We start from the raw sequence: 17,913 nt of genomic DNA on the forward strand, positions 1-17,913 counted from the left end.
CGCTCTCAGGCTCGCGCTCTGTGGGCTCTGTGCCAGCCTCGGCGGGATACAATCACCCAGCGAGGCCCCCGGTGGAGCCGACTCGGCGGCAGCTCCCGGCCCCCGTCGAGGCATCAGATGCACTCGTCAACCGGGAAAGGAGGGATGAAGTCTCTCAATCAAAGTTGCCGTTGTCTGTTTTATTCCTTTAACGTCGTGACGCAGCTTCTCAGGGAATCTGTGACGGGAGATTCAACGAAGCGACAGCCACAGCCTTCTTCAGACGACACGAGGGTCACGCCTCTCGGGTCGAGATAATTCTGCAGGGTTCGTACGGTCATGGAAAACCTGGAAAAGTCATGGAATTTTAAAATGGTCATTTCCAGGCCTGGAGAAGTCATGGAAAATACTTAAATCATAAAAGTTTTGGAAAAGTCATGGAAATGTGTTAAAATCACATCTCATTTACGCCGAGTTTGAAATAATTAATATATTTTTTAAAGAAAGACGCTCAAAATATAAGCCAGCGAGAAGCTCTCAATACGCAACATGTTCTACAGTTTTCATGTTTATACCGAGATTTCAGTTTGGTCATGGAAATTTGGTGTAAAGTCCTGGAAAAGTCCTGGAAATCCATTGGTCAAAATGTGTAAGAACCCTGATTCTGGTTCATACGAGTACTTCAGAGAAGAAGTCCCCTGAAGGGTCAGCTCCTCATCGTGATGAAGACCCAGAGACCTCTGACCTGCCTCCCTGAACCCCTCAGTGTGGAAGGACAGCAGGCTGGTCCACCCCGTATTTACCACGAGACTAAATCACCCCAAAGCTCCTGGTCGCCTTCGCTCATGTTCACATGACGACTGGAGGAAACAACGGGCTTTTTGCCGAAGAAGTGCTCACTGGATGCGGCTCTAGCAATTTATGGTGTTTTATGAATTTTAGAATTCTTTATATATATATATAATTATATTTTAATTGTATGATTGCCTTCGCTCCATGTTCACATGACATGACGACCATATTTGACTATTACCAATTTTTTTTCTTCTTTTTTTTTTCTTCCTTTTTTTCCTTCTTTCTTTCTCTCTTTCCTTATTTCTTTCTTTCTTTCTTGCTTTCCTTCTTTCTTTCATTCTTTCTTTCCTTCCTTCTTTCTTTCTTTCTTTCCTTCTTTCTTTCTTCATCCTATCCCACCAGCAGCAGCTGTGTGGAGATCAACCACCTGAAGCTGAGAGATAAATGCCCATTGACACTCAGGGTTGTGTGGAGGTTAATTTGGCGTTTTAAAGGAGAATCATATTCCAACACCGCCATCGTCCATTTACATTTCTACGGTTTCTTCTTTTGGTATCCAGGTAGGCCGAGGCTTATACCACCCGACGCTGGGTTTTCTCACTTTGCTCTGTCAGGATTTGTTGATTCTGATTTAGTTTCTTTGTTTTCTAATGTAGTCCTGCTGAAGAACACACTGTGGGATACATGAGGCTTTATCTATAACACATTTATTTTGGATGCACACAGAATTGGATAAATACGTCTCTCGGGTACATTTTCCGATACTTTCAGGAGGATGGTTCAAGACTTTCTCCTCCGATTAGCAGCAGATCCTTTGTTTTGTCTGGAGGCTGATGGATGTGATGGATGTTGGGGACACCAACGGCGCCGCGGCTGGAAAGCAACGCGCCTGGTGACTTTACTCCTCCGAAAGAGGAACCACCGAATCCATGCCCCCCGCCGTACCATCCCTTTTCATCCCCACCGGGTCGCCGTGTTCGGGGCGTCGGCACCGGGGTGCAGCCCGTGTGATTTAGAATTAGCCGTGTGCGAGGGTACGAGCGCAGAGGATCCACGAAGGATTAACCTGCAGGCAAAAAACGGGGGCACACTACACACCTTCTTTTCAAGTCTCAATCATCAGCAGCAGAGAGCTGGAGGAGGGTGGAGGAGCCTGAGAGCTGGAGGAGGGTGGAGGAGCCTGAGAGCTGTAGGAGGAGCTGGAGGATGGGGGAGGAGCTGGAGGAGGGGGGAGGAGCCTGAGGGCTGGAGGAGGAGCTGGAGGATGGGGGAGGAGCTGGAGGAGGGGAGGAGCCTGAGAGCTATAGGAGGGTGAAGGAGCCTGAGGGCTGGAGGAGGGGGGAGGAGCCTGAGAGCTGGAGGAGGGTGGAGGAGCCTGGGGGCTGGAGGAGGGTGGAGGAGCCTGAGAGCTGGAGGAGGGTGGAGGAGCTGGAGAAGGGGGGAGGAGCCTGAGAGCTGAAGGAGGGGGGAGGAGCTGGAGGAGGGTGGAGGAGCCTAGGGGGCGGAGGAGGGTGGAGGAGCTTGAGAACCTGTGTAACAGTTTGACAGCAGCGACATGATTGGCTAAAGGAAACCGGGCAGCGTCTGGTTGGTTAATTTAAGACCATGTACATGTGACCCCCACGTTAACGGATCTCTCTCTCTCTCTCTCTCTCTCTCTCTCTCTCTCTCCCTCTCTCCCTCTCTCTCTCCTCACAGTGAACTTTGACCACTTCCAGATCTTGCGAGCCATCGGCAAAGGGAGCTTCGGAAAGGTAACGTAACCTCTACTTCTACACGATTACACGTTAGCTCGCGTGACACTACGGCGCTTAAAAGATGAATAATATTTCTATTTAATAATAGTTATACATTTATGTCATTCTCTCCGTGAAGACAATCCACTCTTCACCTGAGGCCGGCCGACCTGTTGGGAGTTCTGACCCCACTCCTCCATTTAATTACAGAGCAGCACAATGTTTGGCCGACTGCAGCGGGGGAGAAAACCTGCTGTGTGTGTGTGTGTGTGTGTGTGTGAGTGAGTGTGTGTGTGAGTGTGTGTGTGTGTTTGGCATATTGTGTTGCCAAATCGCAGCCGCCCTTTTCAAGCTTGTCTCGGGTGCCAATATCGTCATGGGTGGCCATTGTTGATAAAAGAAACTGTTGGATTTGTTTTCGGGGCAACTTCTAGACGAATTCTTTTTGTGTTCCGATTAAATTTCCTGCATGAGACTTCAGAGATTAATTCGGAGGGCGCGTGTGTGTGTGTGTGTGTGTGTGTGTGTGTGTCGACGCGCAGTCTGGGTTTCAGAGACGGGGAATAGTTTATCTTCCTTTTGGATCCCAAACATCACACGGCGAATATTGGTTCATTTCTCTGGTGTCTTTGCGAATCCTTTCTCAAAAAGACGATCTCTTTTTCTTCCGCCCACAGCGCGTCGCCCGATTGCCAAACACATTACCGTGAGAATTTATGTAAATGTGTTCCTTCTTGCTTCGCTCCTTCAAGCTGCCGCCGTGATGCCGGAGGGGGGCGGCTCATCGAGGCTCGACCGGCATGCAGAGTTGTTTTTTTCTTTTCTCCCCACCGTAGATTACATTACGCTCATGGGAATTAATGTTCATTCGTGTTTTTTGTTTTGTTTTAAACTTCGAACGGAGAGAGCGTGAAACGAGCTGCTCTCTCTCCCGACTCAGGGGGGGGGGGTCTTGTCCGAGAGCCGGCGTCCAATCATCTGCGTCGTGTTCGCACGCAGTCGGCCAGACGCTCAGAGAGACGACCTCGTTGGACGTCAGCCCGGCCGTGGGGTTTTTGTTGTCCCACTGTGGCCACAAAAACCTTCTGCGCTCCTTTTGCTGTTCCTGAATACTGAACAGCAGCTTGAGTCTTCAGCTCTCCACACTGTGTGTGTGTGTGTGTGTGTGTGTGTGTGTGTGTGTGTGTGTGTGTGTGTGTGTGTGTGTGTGTGTGTGTGTGTGTGTGTGTGTGTGTGTGTGTGTGTGTGTGTGTGTGTGTGTGTGTGTGTACACGGCGATTTAGGGAAGAAGACGGGTTAGCCACGACCTCCAATTGGCACGGTAGCTATAATGTAAATAAAATCCTGTTTTTGTTTTGCCTCATCTGTTGCGAATATTCGCGTGAGTTTACTCACTTGACTATTTGCGGCTTTTTGCTTCATTCGCGCCTTAGAGGGGGCGGGGCTTAAAGGGGGCGGGGCTTATCTCTGTGGCTTTACTCCGTGGAAACAGTTATCATCTCCTTCCTCCACCATGAAGAACTCACCTCTAGTTCTGCTTCAGGAGCTGCTGATCCTTTTTTACTCCGCCATCATCCAGTCTGTCCTCTGCTCTTCCATCACTGTGTGGTTTGGATCGGCCACCAAACAGGACAGAGTCAGACTACAGCGGATCGTCAGGTCTGCAGAAAGAACCATTGGTTTCAGCCTCCCCTCCATTCTGGACTTGTACACCGCCAGAGTCAGGAAGCGGGCAGGAAAGATCACTGCAGACCCTTCACACCCTGGACACAAGCTGTTCCAACTCCTGCCCTCTGGTAGGCGCTACAGAGCACTGTACGCCAAAACCACCAGACACAGAAATAGCTTCTTTCCACTGGCCGTCACCATGATGAACAATTAATCAGACTCTTCCATCTGCACTATCTGCACTTTTTGACTACTGTCTTTAATGTCTTTTTTATATTTATCCCGCTTATTGTATATTGTGTGTGTGTATAAGTACGGAAGAGCAAAGTGTAACCGGAGTCAAATTCCATGTATGTGCAAACCTACATGGCCATTAAAGCTGATTCTATTCTATTCTATTCTATACGTGTTGAGGACGTCACACAAACGTGTGAACATGTAGCGCCCTCGTGTTTGGGTTCATAACATTAATATATATATATATATTTATCCATGACATCACCCGTTGGCTCACAGCTCGGTGACCTTCACCTCTACGTCTGAATGTCTCTTCAGCTCCACTAGAGCAGCAGTTAGATTCACCAACGGAGGAGCAGCTCGACGCCGATTGGCTCTCGCTACTCGGCGTCGGAAAGTCGCAATATTTAAACAATTCTTGTCAGACGCACCGCCCGGCGAAAATGTGCGTCTATCGCCACCTCTCGCGTCCGTACGTGGACTTTGCATGGCATGTACTCACGCGGAAAATCCGCAACACTTTAGCTGTGAACGCAGCTTTACTGTTGCACTATTTTATTAAACGCAACATAAAAACACTGGTGTGTGTTTGAGAGTGAAGGACAGACCGGAGAGGGATGTTCATCTCGCTCTGTAGCACCGTGTAACACGATCGGTGTACTCTTGTGTAGGTGCTCCGACATAATGGTCCATCTTGCTGCGTGTGTGTGTGTGTTTTATTTGTGAGGGAGTGTGTGTGTTGCCGTGCTCGCTCTTGCTCTCGTACGGTGTGTTAGAGCTGAGAAAGAAGAGGCTGTGTGAGGGGGCGTGGCCGACAGCGGGCCTGCTCCTCTAGCCGAGGGGATCTGTCTTCCTCCTGCAAGCAAGACTTCATAAATCACAGCCCGGTTTAAAGTGTCTCCGTCCCAGGCGGTTATCATTTAAGCATGCAACTGATCACACAGAGACGTGTCACTACAAACTCTTTTAAGATACGAATACAAGTCAAAACTAGAAACTAGAACGGGCACTCGGTAGAGCGCATACCTTCGCATATCACAAGATTGGGCATTAAATTATGAACATTTTGGCATTAGTTGCATGCCAATTGGATACAAATTGACCGAGCTATGGTAAAAAGAAGATTTTGACCTTTTCATGACCTTGACCTTGACCTTTGACCCGATCGATCCCAAAATCTAATCAAATGGTTCCCGGATAATAACCAATCATCCCACCAAATTTCATGCGATTCGGTTTAATACTTTTTGAGTTATGCGAGTAACACGCATTAAAATAAATAAATAAATACACGCCGATCAAAACATTACCTTCCGCATTTTCAATGCAAAGGTAAGAAGTCATAATGTGTTTTTTGGCTGCAGTAGAGTTAATAAGGGGGCGGGGCATGGGCCAGATCCAAAAAGTATGAGTATAATCGTCAAATCAATTTTTCCCTAAGTTGATTTATGTCAATTTCAGCAGTTATTATCATGCTGATGTTCAAGTGTTAATTTTTCTGATTAGTTTGGCTTTAACTAAGTAATTTGACACTCAAGTGATTGACAGCCGGTCTGATTGGAGTAGTCAAGGAACCGGAGGCGGAGGCGGTGGAGGCGCTCCCAACATATCGAGCTCCACCACCAAAGAGAATTTGGCTGACACAGGAGGGCCGAGGCCGGTGCGAAATAATGGAAAAGTCCTTGAAAAAATGAAATCCGAAAAGTCATGGAAACGTGTTATATTCAGAAGTTCATTTACGCAGTTTGATGAAGAGAATACACTTTTATATCAATATGAATTCTTTTAATCACACTATTGTCTCTCATTTAAGGTTTTTACTCTTGCATACACCGAGATAAGCATATTCCTATATATAAACATATCTATATGAGTATAATGACTTCATTTGATTCACTTCGCTAACTTTAATATGGAGGCGAGGCGATATACTTCTAGTGAGTGGCTATCACTTTTGTATATTTTTCAGTATGTGGCCCTCAGTGAAAAAAAAAGTGTGGATACCCGTGGTTTACAGCTTTACTTTGCCCCATACTGGCACATCTGTCCCCCCCTAGGTATGTGTGTGTGTGTGTGTGTGTGTGTGTGTGTGTGGGGGGGGGGGGGGGGTGATGGTAGCTCAGCAGTGGAGAATATATATCTAAATATAACACGCCTGCCTGAAGGGCTGCATGGCCGTACACTGAGTTGGGGATAATTGCTTTCTCTCTGTCGCCTCTCCACTACCTTTTCCCCAGGAGCGTCGTCCCCCCCCCCCCCCCCCAGGCTCATTAAGGTGAGGAGTCAACACTGGCACCGACAGCAGTGTGTGACAGTCAGGTGAACAGGTGAACATCAAAGCGGAAAGGAGAGGAGGAGGCGGACGGAGGGAGAGACGAGTCGTGTCAGAGGCAGCGCCGAGGCTCAGCTGGTGGGTTTCCACATGTGTGTTCCCTGTAGAGGCCTCATTAGCAGGAGACGCTGGGGAAATAAGTAGGAGTGGAGGAGAGAAGGAGATGCAGCGAAGGGGGGGAGGGAGGTTGTGACAGCCTCATCATGTTGGGGAAAGTACTGACGTCTGTGGAAAGGTCAGGATGCTGAGGAAGACTTTGTGTAGCCTTTTCTCTTCCCTCCTGTCACCCTGCAGGGCTTCAGACTCCCATGAAGACGTCCCCCCTCCTCTTTACCTTCTGGCTGCAGGTGTGAGGAGCTCATGTGAGAGCAGATCAGAGCGCAGCGCGGCCGCAGCGCGGCCCTCGGCAACCTATTAGCCCAGAAACAGTGTGCGCTTCCACTATAGCGCTGCTCTCTAGGCTTCAGGGTTTCAAAGCAGAGGAAGAGGAAGCGAGGGCCGTGTGGATGAAATGGCTCCAGGGCCTCATGAAGCGGCTGAAGAGCTCTGAAATACACACAATGCTTATTGCTTTTTATTTTTGCTGGTATTCATTATCATTAAGACCGTCTTTCTGTAGAGAATACCACCAAAGCTCCCTAGTGGGGGAGTGTGGTACTACAAGCTCTCTAGTGGTGTAACATGGTACTACAAGCTCTCTAGTGGGACAATATGGTACTACAAGCTCTCTAGTGGGACAATATGGTACTACAAGCTCTCTAGTGGGGTGATATGGTACTACAAGCTCTCTAGTGGGACAATATGGTACTACAAGCTCTCTAGTGGGGTAATATGGTACTACAAGCTCTCTAGTGGGGTAATGTGGTACTACAAGCTCTCTAGTGGGACAATATGGTACTACAAGCTCTCTAGTGGGGTGATATGGTACTACAAGCTCTCTAGTGGGACAATATGGTACTACAAGCTCTCTAGTGGGACAATATGGTACTACAAGCTCTCTAGTGGGACAATATGGTACTACAAGCTCTCTAGTGGGGTAATATGGTACTACAAGCTCTCTAGTGGGACAATATGGTACTACAAGCTCTCTAGTGGGACAATATGGTACTACAAGCTCTCTAGTGGGACAATATGGTACTACAAGCTCTCTAGTGGGACAATATGGTACTACAAGCTCTCTAGTGGGGCAATATGGTACTACAAGCTCTCTAGTGGGACAATATGGTACTACAAGCTCTCTAGTGGGGTCCTGAGGCAGCTGAGGAAATTCAACCTGCCAGGGAAGATGATGGTACAGTTCTACACGGCCATCGTTGAGTCCATCATCTGCTCCTCCATCACCGTCTGGCACCCTGCAGCCACAGCCAAAGACAAGCGCAGGCTGCAGAGCATCATCCGCTCGGCCGAGAGGGTTATCGGCTGCAATCTGCCTTCCCTCCAGGTCCTGTTCACTTCCAGGTCACTGAAGCGGGCCAGAAAGATTGTCGCCGACCCCTCCCACCCTGGACACTCCTGTTCGAGTCCCTCCCTCGGGAGGAGGCTGCGTCCATCATGACCACGACCTCCCGCCACACCAATAGCTTTTTCGACGGCGGTCGGGCTCATCAATGGACCCCGGACTGACTGACTGTCACCCCCAGGACTACCACCTCTTCTTCCACCTTCCTCTCTCCTCCTTCTTCCCGCTCCTTCCTCTTCCTCCTCCTCCCTCTTCCTCCCACTCCTCCTCCCTCCTTGCGTTGATTGTTGTTTGTCATGTCCAAATGTTGCACCTTCCACCAAAAAAAATTCCTCGTTTGTTTGTGAAAACATTCATTCTTTGGCAATAAACCTGTTTCTGATTCTGATTCTGATTCTGATTCTGATTCTGATTCTGATTCTGATATGGTACTACAAGCTCTCTAGTGGGACAATATGGTACTACAAGCTCTCTAGTGGGACAATATGGTACTACAAGCTCTCTAGTGGGACAATATGGTACTACAAGCTCTCTAGTGGGGCAATATGGTACAACAAGCTCTCTAGTGGGGTAATGTGGTACTACAAGCTCTCTAGTGGGACAATATGGTACTACAAGCTCTCTAGTGGGACAATATGGTACTACAAGCTCTCTAGTGGGACAATATGGTACTACAAGCTCTCTAGAGGGGTAATATGGTACTACAAGCTCTCTAGTGGGACAATATGGTACTACAAGCTCTCTAGTGGAGTAATATGGTACTACAAGCTCTCTAGTGGGACAATATGGTACTACAAGCTCTCTAGTGGGACAATATGGTACTACAAGCTCTCTAGTGGGACAATATGGTCCTACAAGCTCTCTAGTGGGGTAATATGGTACTACAAGCTCTCTAGTGGGGCGATATGGTACTACAAGCTCTCTAGTGGGGTGATATGGTACTACAAGCTCTCTAGTGGGACAATATGGTCCTACAAGCTCTCTAGTGGGGTAATATGGTACTACAAGCTCTCTAGTGGGGTAACATGGTTCTACAAGCTCTCTAGTGGGACAATATGGTACTACAAGCTCTCTAGTGGGACAATATGGTACTACAAGCTCTCTAGTGGGGTAACATGGTTCTACAAGCTCTCTAGTGGGACAATATGGTACTACAAGCTCTCTAGTGGGTAATATGGTACTACAAGCTCTCTAGTGGGGTAATGTGGTACTACAAGCTCTCTAGTGGGACAATATGGTACTACAAGCTCTCTAGTGGGGCAATATGGTACTACAAGCTCTCTAGTGGGGTAACATGGTACTACAAGCTCTCTAGTGGGGTAACATGGTACTACAAGCTCTCTAGTGGGGCAATGTGGTACTACAAGCTCTCTAGTGGGGCAATATGTTGCTACAAGCTCTCTAGTGGGGCAATGTGGTACTACAAGCTCTCTAGTGGGGCACATCCAGCGGGAATAAACCGAATGAAAGAGCAAATCATTCCGTCTTCTCCCCGGGCGACATGTTCATCAGACCCCGAAAGCACGTTCACCTTCGCAGTTTGTCTCTCTCTCTCTCTCTCTCACTCTCTCAAAGCACTCTCGCCCAAATGCGGCATCGTCAAAAGTTTGTGCGCCAGCGTGTCTTTTAGGGCGACCCCGGATAACTCTTCTTTTTTAATCGCCGTTCGCTGACAGCGAAACACAAGCTGAAAAATTAATCCGAGAGAATCCCTGCTGAACTCTCGAGGGGGAGGCACAAGATGTATTATTTATGCATTTGTAGTTGTCAAGATTCAGAAGGACGGAGATAAAATCTCTACACGCTTTTGATCTCTGCATCGTCGTCTGATTGTGATTGTGTTGTGGTGCTGTGAATACTGAACACGGCGGATTTAAGTTGTGATTTTTAGGACGATGACCATCTGAGGGAAGTTGAGGCGATTTGGATCGTCTGCCTTCTTGCACTGTGGATGTTTTGCGAAAAGCAAACGGATGTTTCTAATCACACGAATGATGGATCGGTTCAGTCCGAGTGTGCCAGAGAACCCCGGCCGTGTGACACCAGGCCCCCGAAACTGAAGCGGCTAAATGGAATTCAGGCGTCATTGACTTCATCATTTTGCACCTGTGCTTTTCCTACCGTGACATGAAAAAATGGCTCCCGTGAACTAAGTCTATTTCATAGACTGTAGCTCAGAATGAAGACGCCCACCCTTGGATTTTTTTATTTAGTTCCCCTGTGGAATCATTATCCAATGACAGGCTGGAGACGGAGCCTCTCAGTGGAATATATAATTAGTCCGATGAGCTTCGGTGGAATGTTTTGCAGAAAATGTTGGAAGCTGCTGTTTGAGATGTTATATTTTTACGTGTTATTATATTTTAATATGCATTTGGACACATTCTCAACTCGACACACACGGACCGTTCAGGACCATTTCACATCCCGTTGGTTTAATTCAATTCCATTACATTCAGCTTACTCTGTAAAGCCCAGAATCACAACGGACTGGTGTGCCTCTGAGGGCTTTACAATCTGTCCACGTACGACATGACGTCCCAGTCCAGGGACCTCGCGTCGCATCAGTAAAAACTCCCCCAGAAAAGCTTTCACGGGGGAAAATAGGGAAGAAACATCCCTCTCCCCGGACGGACATGAGAGCAATAGATGTCATGTGTACAGAATAATAACTTTATTTATAAAGAGTGAACAACGTAACAGAGTTACAGCACATCGAATGTAATGAGTCGTGGGCGTGGACCACGATCCAGATAACCACGATACATGTAAACAGAAGGAGGTAGAGAAGGAGGGCCGTCAGCAGGGCCAGGGCAGGAGGCGGGGCCTAGGAGGCAGGGCCCAGGAGGCGGGGCCCAGGAGGCGGGGCCCAGAAGGCAGGTACTAGGAGGCAGGGCCCAGGAGGCAGGGCCTAGGAGGCGGGGCCCAGGTGGCGGGGTCCAGGATAACCACGATACATGTAAACAGAAGGAGGTAGAGAAGGAGGGCCATCAGCAGGGCCATGGCAGGAGGCGGGGCCTAGGAGGCAGGGCCCAGGAGGCGGGGCCACAGCCACGATCCATGTAAAGCTGAGAGGCGAGAAAGCAATGTCACCCATTGGCTCATAGAATACACTTTTGAAGTCTTAAGAGACGCATTTTGGCCGTAGCCATCTTGGTTTTTGGCCGTCACCGCCTCGACGTTTTGCAACCAAGAATCTCATTAATGAATTCCTGTTGCCTTTTAAAAGAACAACAGATTAGTGAGTTTACGTGGCTGCTCTCATCTCGTCTGCACCTGCCATTGTTATTCTCTAATTGCCTCATTAGAGCTCCTCAAATGTGTTCTTTGGACACGTGGGCTTTAGCTAAAGCGCTCGCCGCCGTTGTGTAATTGCAGGAGCGTGTTCCTGCGGCTGCTCGGCGCCCCGGGCCGACCCCACGGAGATTAAGTCCCGGAAACGAGCTTGCCGATGCTCCTCGTTTTTAGTGTTTTCTTCGCGCTGATTAAATAATGATTTGTGCCTCAAAAATAAACAATTAAACAAAGTTAGTTTCATGCGCCAGAGCGCAAGGACCATTAAAAGTGAGCATCGGGGGACGGAGGCGGACAGGTGACGAGCACCGCGCGGGACTTCTGAGCAAATAACACGATTAGGCAATAATAAGACTATTAGACAGTAATAAGACTATTAGGCAATAATAAGACTATTAGACAATAATAAGACTATTAGGCAATAATAAGACTATTAGACAATAATAAGACTATTAGGCAATAATAAGACTATTAGGCAATAATAAGACTATTAGACAGTAATAAGACTATTAGACAGTAATAAGACTATTAGACAATAATAAGACTATTAGGCAATAATAAGACTATTAGACAGTAATAAGACTATTAGACAATAATAAGACTATTAGGCAATAATAAGACTATTAGACAGTAATAAGACTATTAGACAATAATAAGACTATTAGGCAATAATAAGACTATTAGACAATAATAAGACTATTAGGCAATAATAAGACTATTAGACAGTAATAAGACTATTAGACAATAATAAGACTATTAGACAATAATAAGACTATTAGACAATAATAAGACTATTAGGCAATAATAAGACTATTAGACAATAATAAGACTATTAGGCAATAATAAGACTATTAGACAGTAATAAGACTATTAGACAATAATAAGACTATTAGGCAATAATAAGACTATTAGACAGTAATAAGACTATTAGGCAATAATAAGACTATTAGACAATAATAAGACTATTAGGCAATAATAAGACTATTAGACAGTAATAAGACTATTAGACAATAATAAGACTATTAGGCAATAATAAGACTATTAGACAATAATAAGACTATTAGGCAATAATAAGACTATTAGACAATAATAAGACTATTAGGCAATAATAAGACTATGAGACAGTAATAAGACTATTAGTCAATAATAAGACTATTAGGCAATAATAAGACTATTAGACAGTAATAAGACAATTAGGCAATAATAAGACTATTAGACAATAAGACTATTAGGCAATAATAAGACTATTAGGCAATAATAAGACTATTAGGCAATAAGACTATTAGGCAATAATAAGACTATTAGACAATAATAAGACTATTAGGCAATAATAAGACTATTAGACAGTAATAAGACTATTCGACAATAATAAGACTATTAGGCAATAATAAGACTATTAGACAGTAATAAGACTATTAGACAATAATAAGACTATTAGGCAATAATAAGACTATTAGACAGTAATAAGACTATTAGGCAATAATAAGACTATTAGACAGTAATAAGACTATTAGGCAATAATAAGACTATTAGACAGTAATAAGACTATTAGGCAATAATAAGACTATTAGACAATAATAAGACTATTAGGCAATAATAAGACTATTAGGCAATAATAAGACTATTAGGCAATAATAAGACTATTAGACAGTAATAAGACTATTCGACAATAATAAGACTATTAATTCAATTCAATTCAGTTTATTTGTATAGCCCAATTTCACAAATTACAAATTTGTCTCGGAGTGCTTTACAATCTGTACACATAGACATCCCTGCCTCAAAACCTCACATCGGACCAGGAAAAACTCCCAAATAACCCTTCAGGGGGAAAAAAAGGGAAGAAACCTGGAGGAGAGCAACAGAGGAGGATCCCTCTCCAGGATGGACAGATGCAATAGATGTAATGTGACCAGAAGAACAGATTTAGAGTTAAAATACATTCAATGAATGTGACAGAGTGGATGAATAGTTCATAGTAGGCATATTCCACGATGGAGACCTCCACGATCCATCAGGCAGATGGCGGTGGGGAGGAGGAGTGGGCGGAGTCTCAACAGGACAGTGGTGTAGTCATGAGCAGGAATTCCACGACCCAGACGATCCATCAGGCAGATAGGATCTATGCCGTCTCATAGGGTCCGATGACCCCATGAGACGTAAAGTCAAAAGGACTTCCGGGGAGAAAGCAGAGTTAGTAACGTGTGATTGAGAGATGAAAATTCATCCTTAAGGACAGAAAAAGAGGAGATAGGTACTCAGTGCATCCTAAAACGTCCCCCGGCAGCTATAAGCCTATAGCAGCATATCAAGGGGCTGGACCAGGGCAAACCTGATTCAGCCCTAACTATAAGCTCTGTCAAAGAGGAAGGTCTTAAGTCTACTCTTAAACGAGGTGACTGTGTCTGCCTCCCGGACTGAAATTGGAAGCTGGTTCCATAAAAGAGGAGCTTGATAACTAAAGGCTCTGGCTCCCATTCTACTTTTTAAGACTCTAGGAACTACAAGTAGTCCCGCATTTAGTGACTATTAGACAGTAATAAGGCAATAATAAGACTATTAGACAGTAATAAGACTATTAGACAATAATAAGACTATTAGGCAATAATAAGACTATTAGACAGTAATAAGACTATTAGGCAATAATAAGACTATTAGACAGTAATAAGACTATTAGGCAATAATAAGACTATTAGACAGTAATAAGACTATTAGGCAATAATAAGACTATTAGACAATAATAAGACTATTAGGCAATAATAAGACTATTAGACAGTAATAAGACTATTCGACAATAATAAGACTATTAGGCAATAATAAGACTATTAGACAGTAATAAGACTATTAGGCAATAATAAGACTATTAGGCAATAATAAGACTATTAGACAGTAATAAGACTATTAGGCAATAATAAGACTATTCGACAATAATAAGACTATTAGGCAATAATAAGACTATTAGACAGTAATAAGACTATTAGGCAATAATAAGACTATTAGGCAATAATAAGACTATTAGACAATAAGACTATTAGGCAATAATAAGACTATTAGGCAATAATAAGACTATTAGACAATAATAAGACTATTAGGCAATAATAAGACTATGAGACAGTAATAAGACTATTAGTCAATAATAAGACTATTAGGCAATAATAAGACTATTAGACAGTAATAAGACAATTAGGCAATAATAAGACTATTAGACAATAAGACTATTAGGCAATAATAAGACTATTAGGCAATAAGACTATTAGGCAATAATAAGACTATTAGACAATAATAAGACTATTAGGCAATAATAAGACTATTAGACAGTAATAAGACTATTCGACAATAATAAGACTATTAGGCAATAATAAGACTATTAGACAGTAATAAGACTATTAGACAATAATAAGACTATTAGGCAATAATAAGACTATTCGACAATAATAAGACTATTAGGCAATAATAAGACTATTAGACAGTAATAAGACTATTAGGCAATAATAAGACTATTAGGCAATAATAAGACTATTAGACAATAAGACTATTAGGCAATAATAAGACTATTAGGCAATAATAAGACTATTAGACAATAATAAGACTATTAGGCAATAATAAGACTATGAGACAGTAATAAGACTATTAGTCAATAATAAGACTATTAGGCAATAATAAGACTATTAGACAGTAATAAGACAATTAGGCAATAATAAGACTATTAGACAATAAGACTATTAGGCAATAATAAGACTATTAGGCAATAATAAGACTATTAGGCAATAAGACTATTAGGCAATAATAAGACTATTAGGCAATAATAAGACTATTAGACAGTAATAAGACTATTCGACAATAATAAGACTATTAGGCAATAATAAGACTATTAGACAGTAATAAGACTATTAGACAATAATAAGACTATTAGGCAATAATAAGACTATTAGACAGTAATAAGACTATTAGGCAATAATAAGACTATTACATTACATTACATTACATGTCATTTAGCAGACGCTTTTATCCAAAGCGACTTACAATAAGTGCATTTCAACCTAGAGTACAAACTAAGAACAACAAGAATACAGGAAGTAACATTTCCTCAACATAGTCGAACTACAAAAGTACCATAAGTAAGTGCTATCTAAGTGCCACTGAAGTGCTAATCTGTGTTTTAATCCAGATATAGTCGGAAAAGGTGTGTTTTCAGTCTCCGACGGAAGATGTAGAGACTTTCTGCTGTCCTGATGTCAGTGGGGAGCTCGTTCCACCACTGAGGAGCCAGGACAGCAAACAGTCTGGATGTAGAGTGATTAGCTCGAGGTGCAGGAGGCACAAGTCGATTGGCTGTTGCCGGAGCGAGCGGAGACGTGTACGGTGTGACCATATTAGACAGTAATAAGACTATTAGGCAATAATAAGACTATTAGACAGTAATAAGACTATTAGGCAATAATAAGACTATTAGACAATAATAAGACTATTAGGCAATAATAAGACTATTAGACAGTAATAAGACTATTCGACAATCATAAGACTATTAGGCAATAATAAGACTATTAGACAGTAATAAGACTATTAGGCAATAATAAGACTATTAGACAATAATAAGACTATTAGGCAATAATAAGACTATTAGGCAATAATAAGACTATTAGACAGTAATAAGACTATTAGGCAATAATAAGACTATTAGGCAATAATAAGACTATTAGACAGTAATAAGACTATTAGGCAATAATAAGACTATTAGACAATAATAAGACTATTAGGCAATAATAAGACTATTAGACAATAAGACTATTAGACAATAATAAGACTATTAGACAATAATAAGACTATTAGGCAATAATAAGACTATTAGGCAATAATAAGACTATTAGACAATAATAAGACTATTAGACAATAATAAGACTATTAGGCAATAATAAGACTATTAGACAGTAATAAGACTCAATAATAAAGACTATTAGGCAGTAATAAGACTATTAGACAGTAATAAGACTATTCGACAATAATAAGACTATTAGGCAATAATAAGACTATTAGACAGTAATAAGACTATTAGACAATAATAAGACTATTAGGCAATAATAAGACTATTAGACAGTAATAAGACTATTAGGCAATAATAAGACTATTAGGCAATAATAAGACTATTAGGCAATAATAAGACTATGAGACAGTAATAAGACTATTAGTCAATAATAAGACTATTAGGCAATAATAAGACTATTAGACAGTAATAAGACAATTAGGCAATAATAAGACTATTAGACAATAATAAGACTATTAGGCAATAATAAGACTATTAGACAGTAATAAGACTATTCGACAATAATAAGACTATTAGGCAATAATAAGACTATTAGACAGTAATAAGACTATTAGACAATAATAAGACTATTAGGCAATAATAAGACTATTAGACAGTAATAAGACTATTAGGCAATAATAAGACTATTAGACAGTAATAAGACTATTAGGCAATAATAAGACTATTAGACAATAATAAGACTATTAGGCAATAATAAGACTATTAGACAGTAATAAGACTATTCGACAATAATAAGACTATTAGGCAATAATAAGACTATTAGACAGTAATAAGACTATTAGGCAATAATAAGACTATTAGACAATAATAAGACTATTAGGCAATAATAAGACTATTAGGCAATAATAAGACTATTAGACAGTAATAAGACTATTAGGCAATAATAAGACTATTAGGCAATAATAAGACTATTAGACAGTAATAAGACTATTAGGCAATAATAAGACTATTAGACAATAATAAGACTATTAGGCAATAATAAGACTATTAGACAATAAGACTATTAGGCAATAATAAGACTATTAGGCAATAATAAGACTATTAGGCAATAAGACTATTAGGCAATAATAAGACTATTAGACAATAATAAGACTATTAGACAATAATAAGACTATTAGGCAATAATAAGACTATTAGACAGTAATAAGACTATTCGACAATAATAAGACTATTAGGCAGTAATAAGACTATTAGACAGTAATAAGACTATTCGACAATAATAAGACTATTAGGCAATAATAAGACTATTAGACAGTAATAAGACTATTAGACAATAATAAGACTATTAGGCAATAATAAGACTATTAGACAGTAATAAGACTATTAGGCAATAATAAGACTATTAGGCAATAATAAGACTATTAGGCAATAATAAGACTATGAGACAGTAATAAGACTATTAGTCAATAATAAGACTATTAGGCAATAATAAGACTATTAGACAGTAATAAGACAATTAGGCAATAATAAGACTATTAGACAATAATAAGACTATTAGGCAATAATAAGACTATTAGACAGTAATAAGACTATTAGGCAATAATAAGACTATTAGGCAATAAGACTATTAGGCAATAATAAGACTATTAGA

General features: G+C 42.0%; 1 protein-coding gene across 2 annotated transcripts in view; it reads left to right on the forward strand.

Annotated features, from left to right (window-relative positions):
- Nucleotides 1–17,913, forward strand: part of LOC130207476 (serine/threonine-protein kinase 32C-like) — a 65,723-nt gene that overhangs the window by 14,453 nt on the left and 33,357 nt on the right. For both annotated transcript variants that reach the window (XM_056436109.1, XM_056436111.1), the window contains exon 2: nt 2,473–2,528. In XM_056436109.1, coding sequence (XP_056292084.1) covers nt 2,473–2,528 — 56 coding nt within the window. The remainder of the gene's footprint in view (nt 1–2,472; nt 2,529–17,913) is intronic.

This window comes from Pseudoliparis swirei, chromosome 17, assembly GCF_029220125.1.
Source record: "Pseudoliparis swirei isolate HS2019 ecotype Mariana Trench chromosome 17, NWPU_hadal_v1, whole genome shotgun sequence".
Classification (NCBI taxonomy): domain Eukaryota; kingdom Metazoa; phylum Chordata; class Actinopteri; order Perciformes; family Liparidae; genus Pseudoliparis; species Pseudoliparis swirei.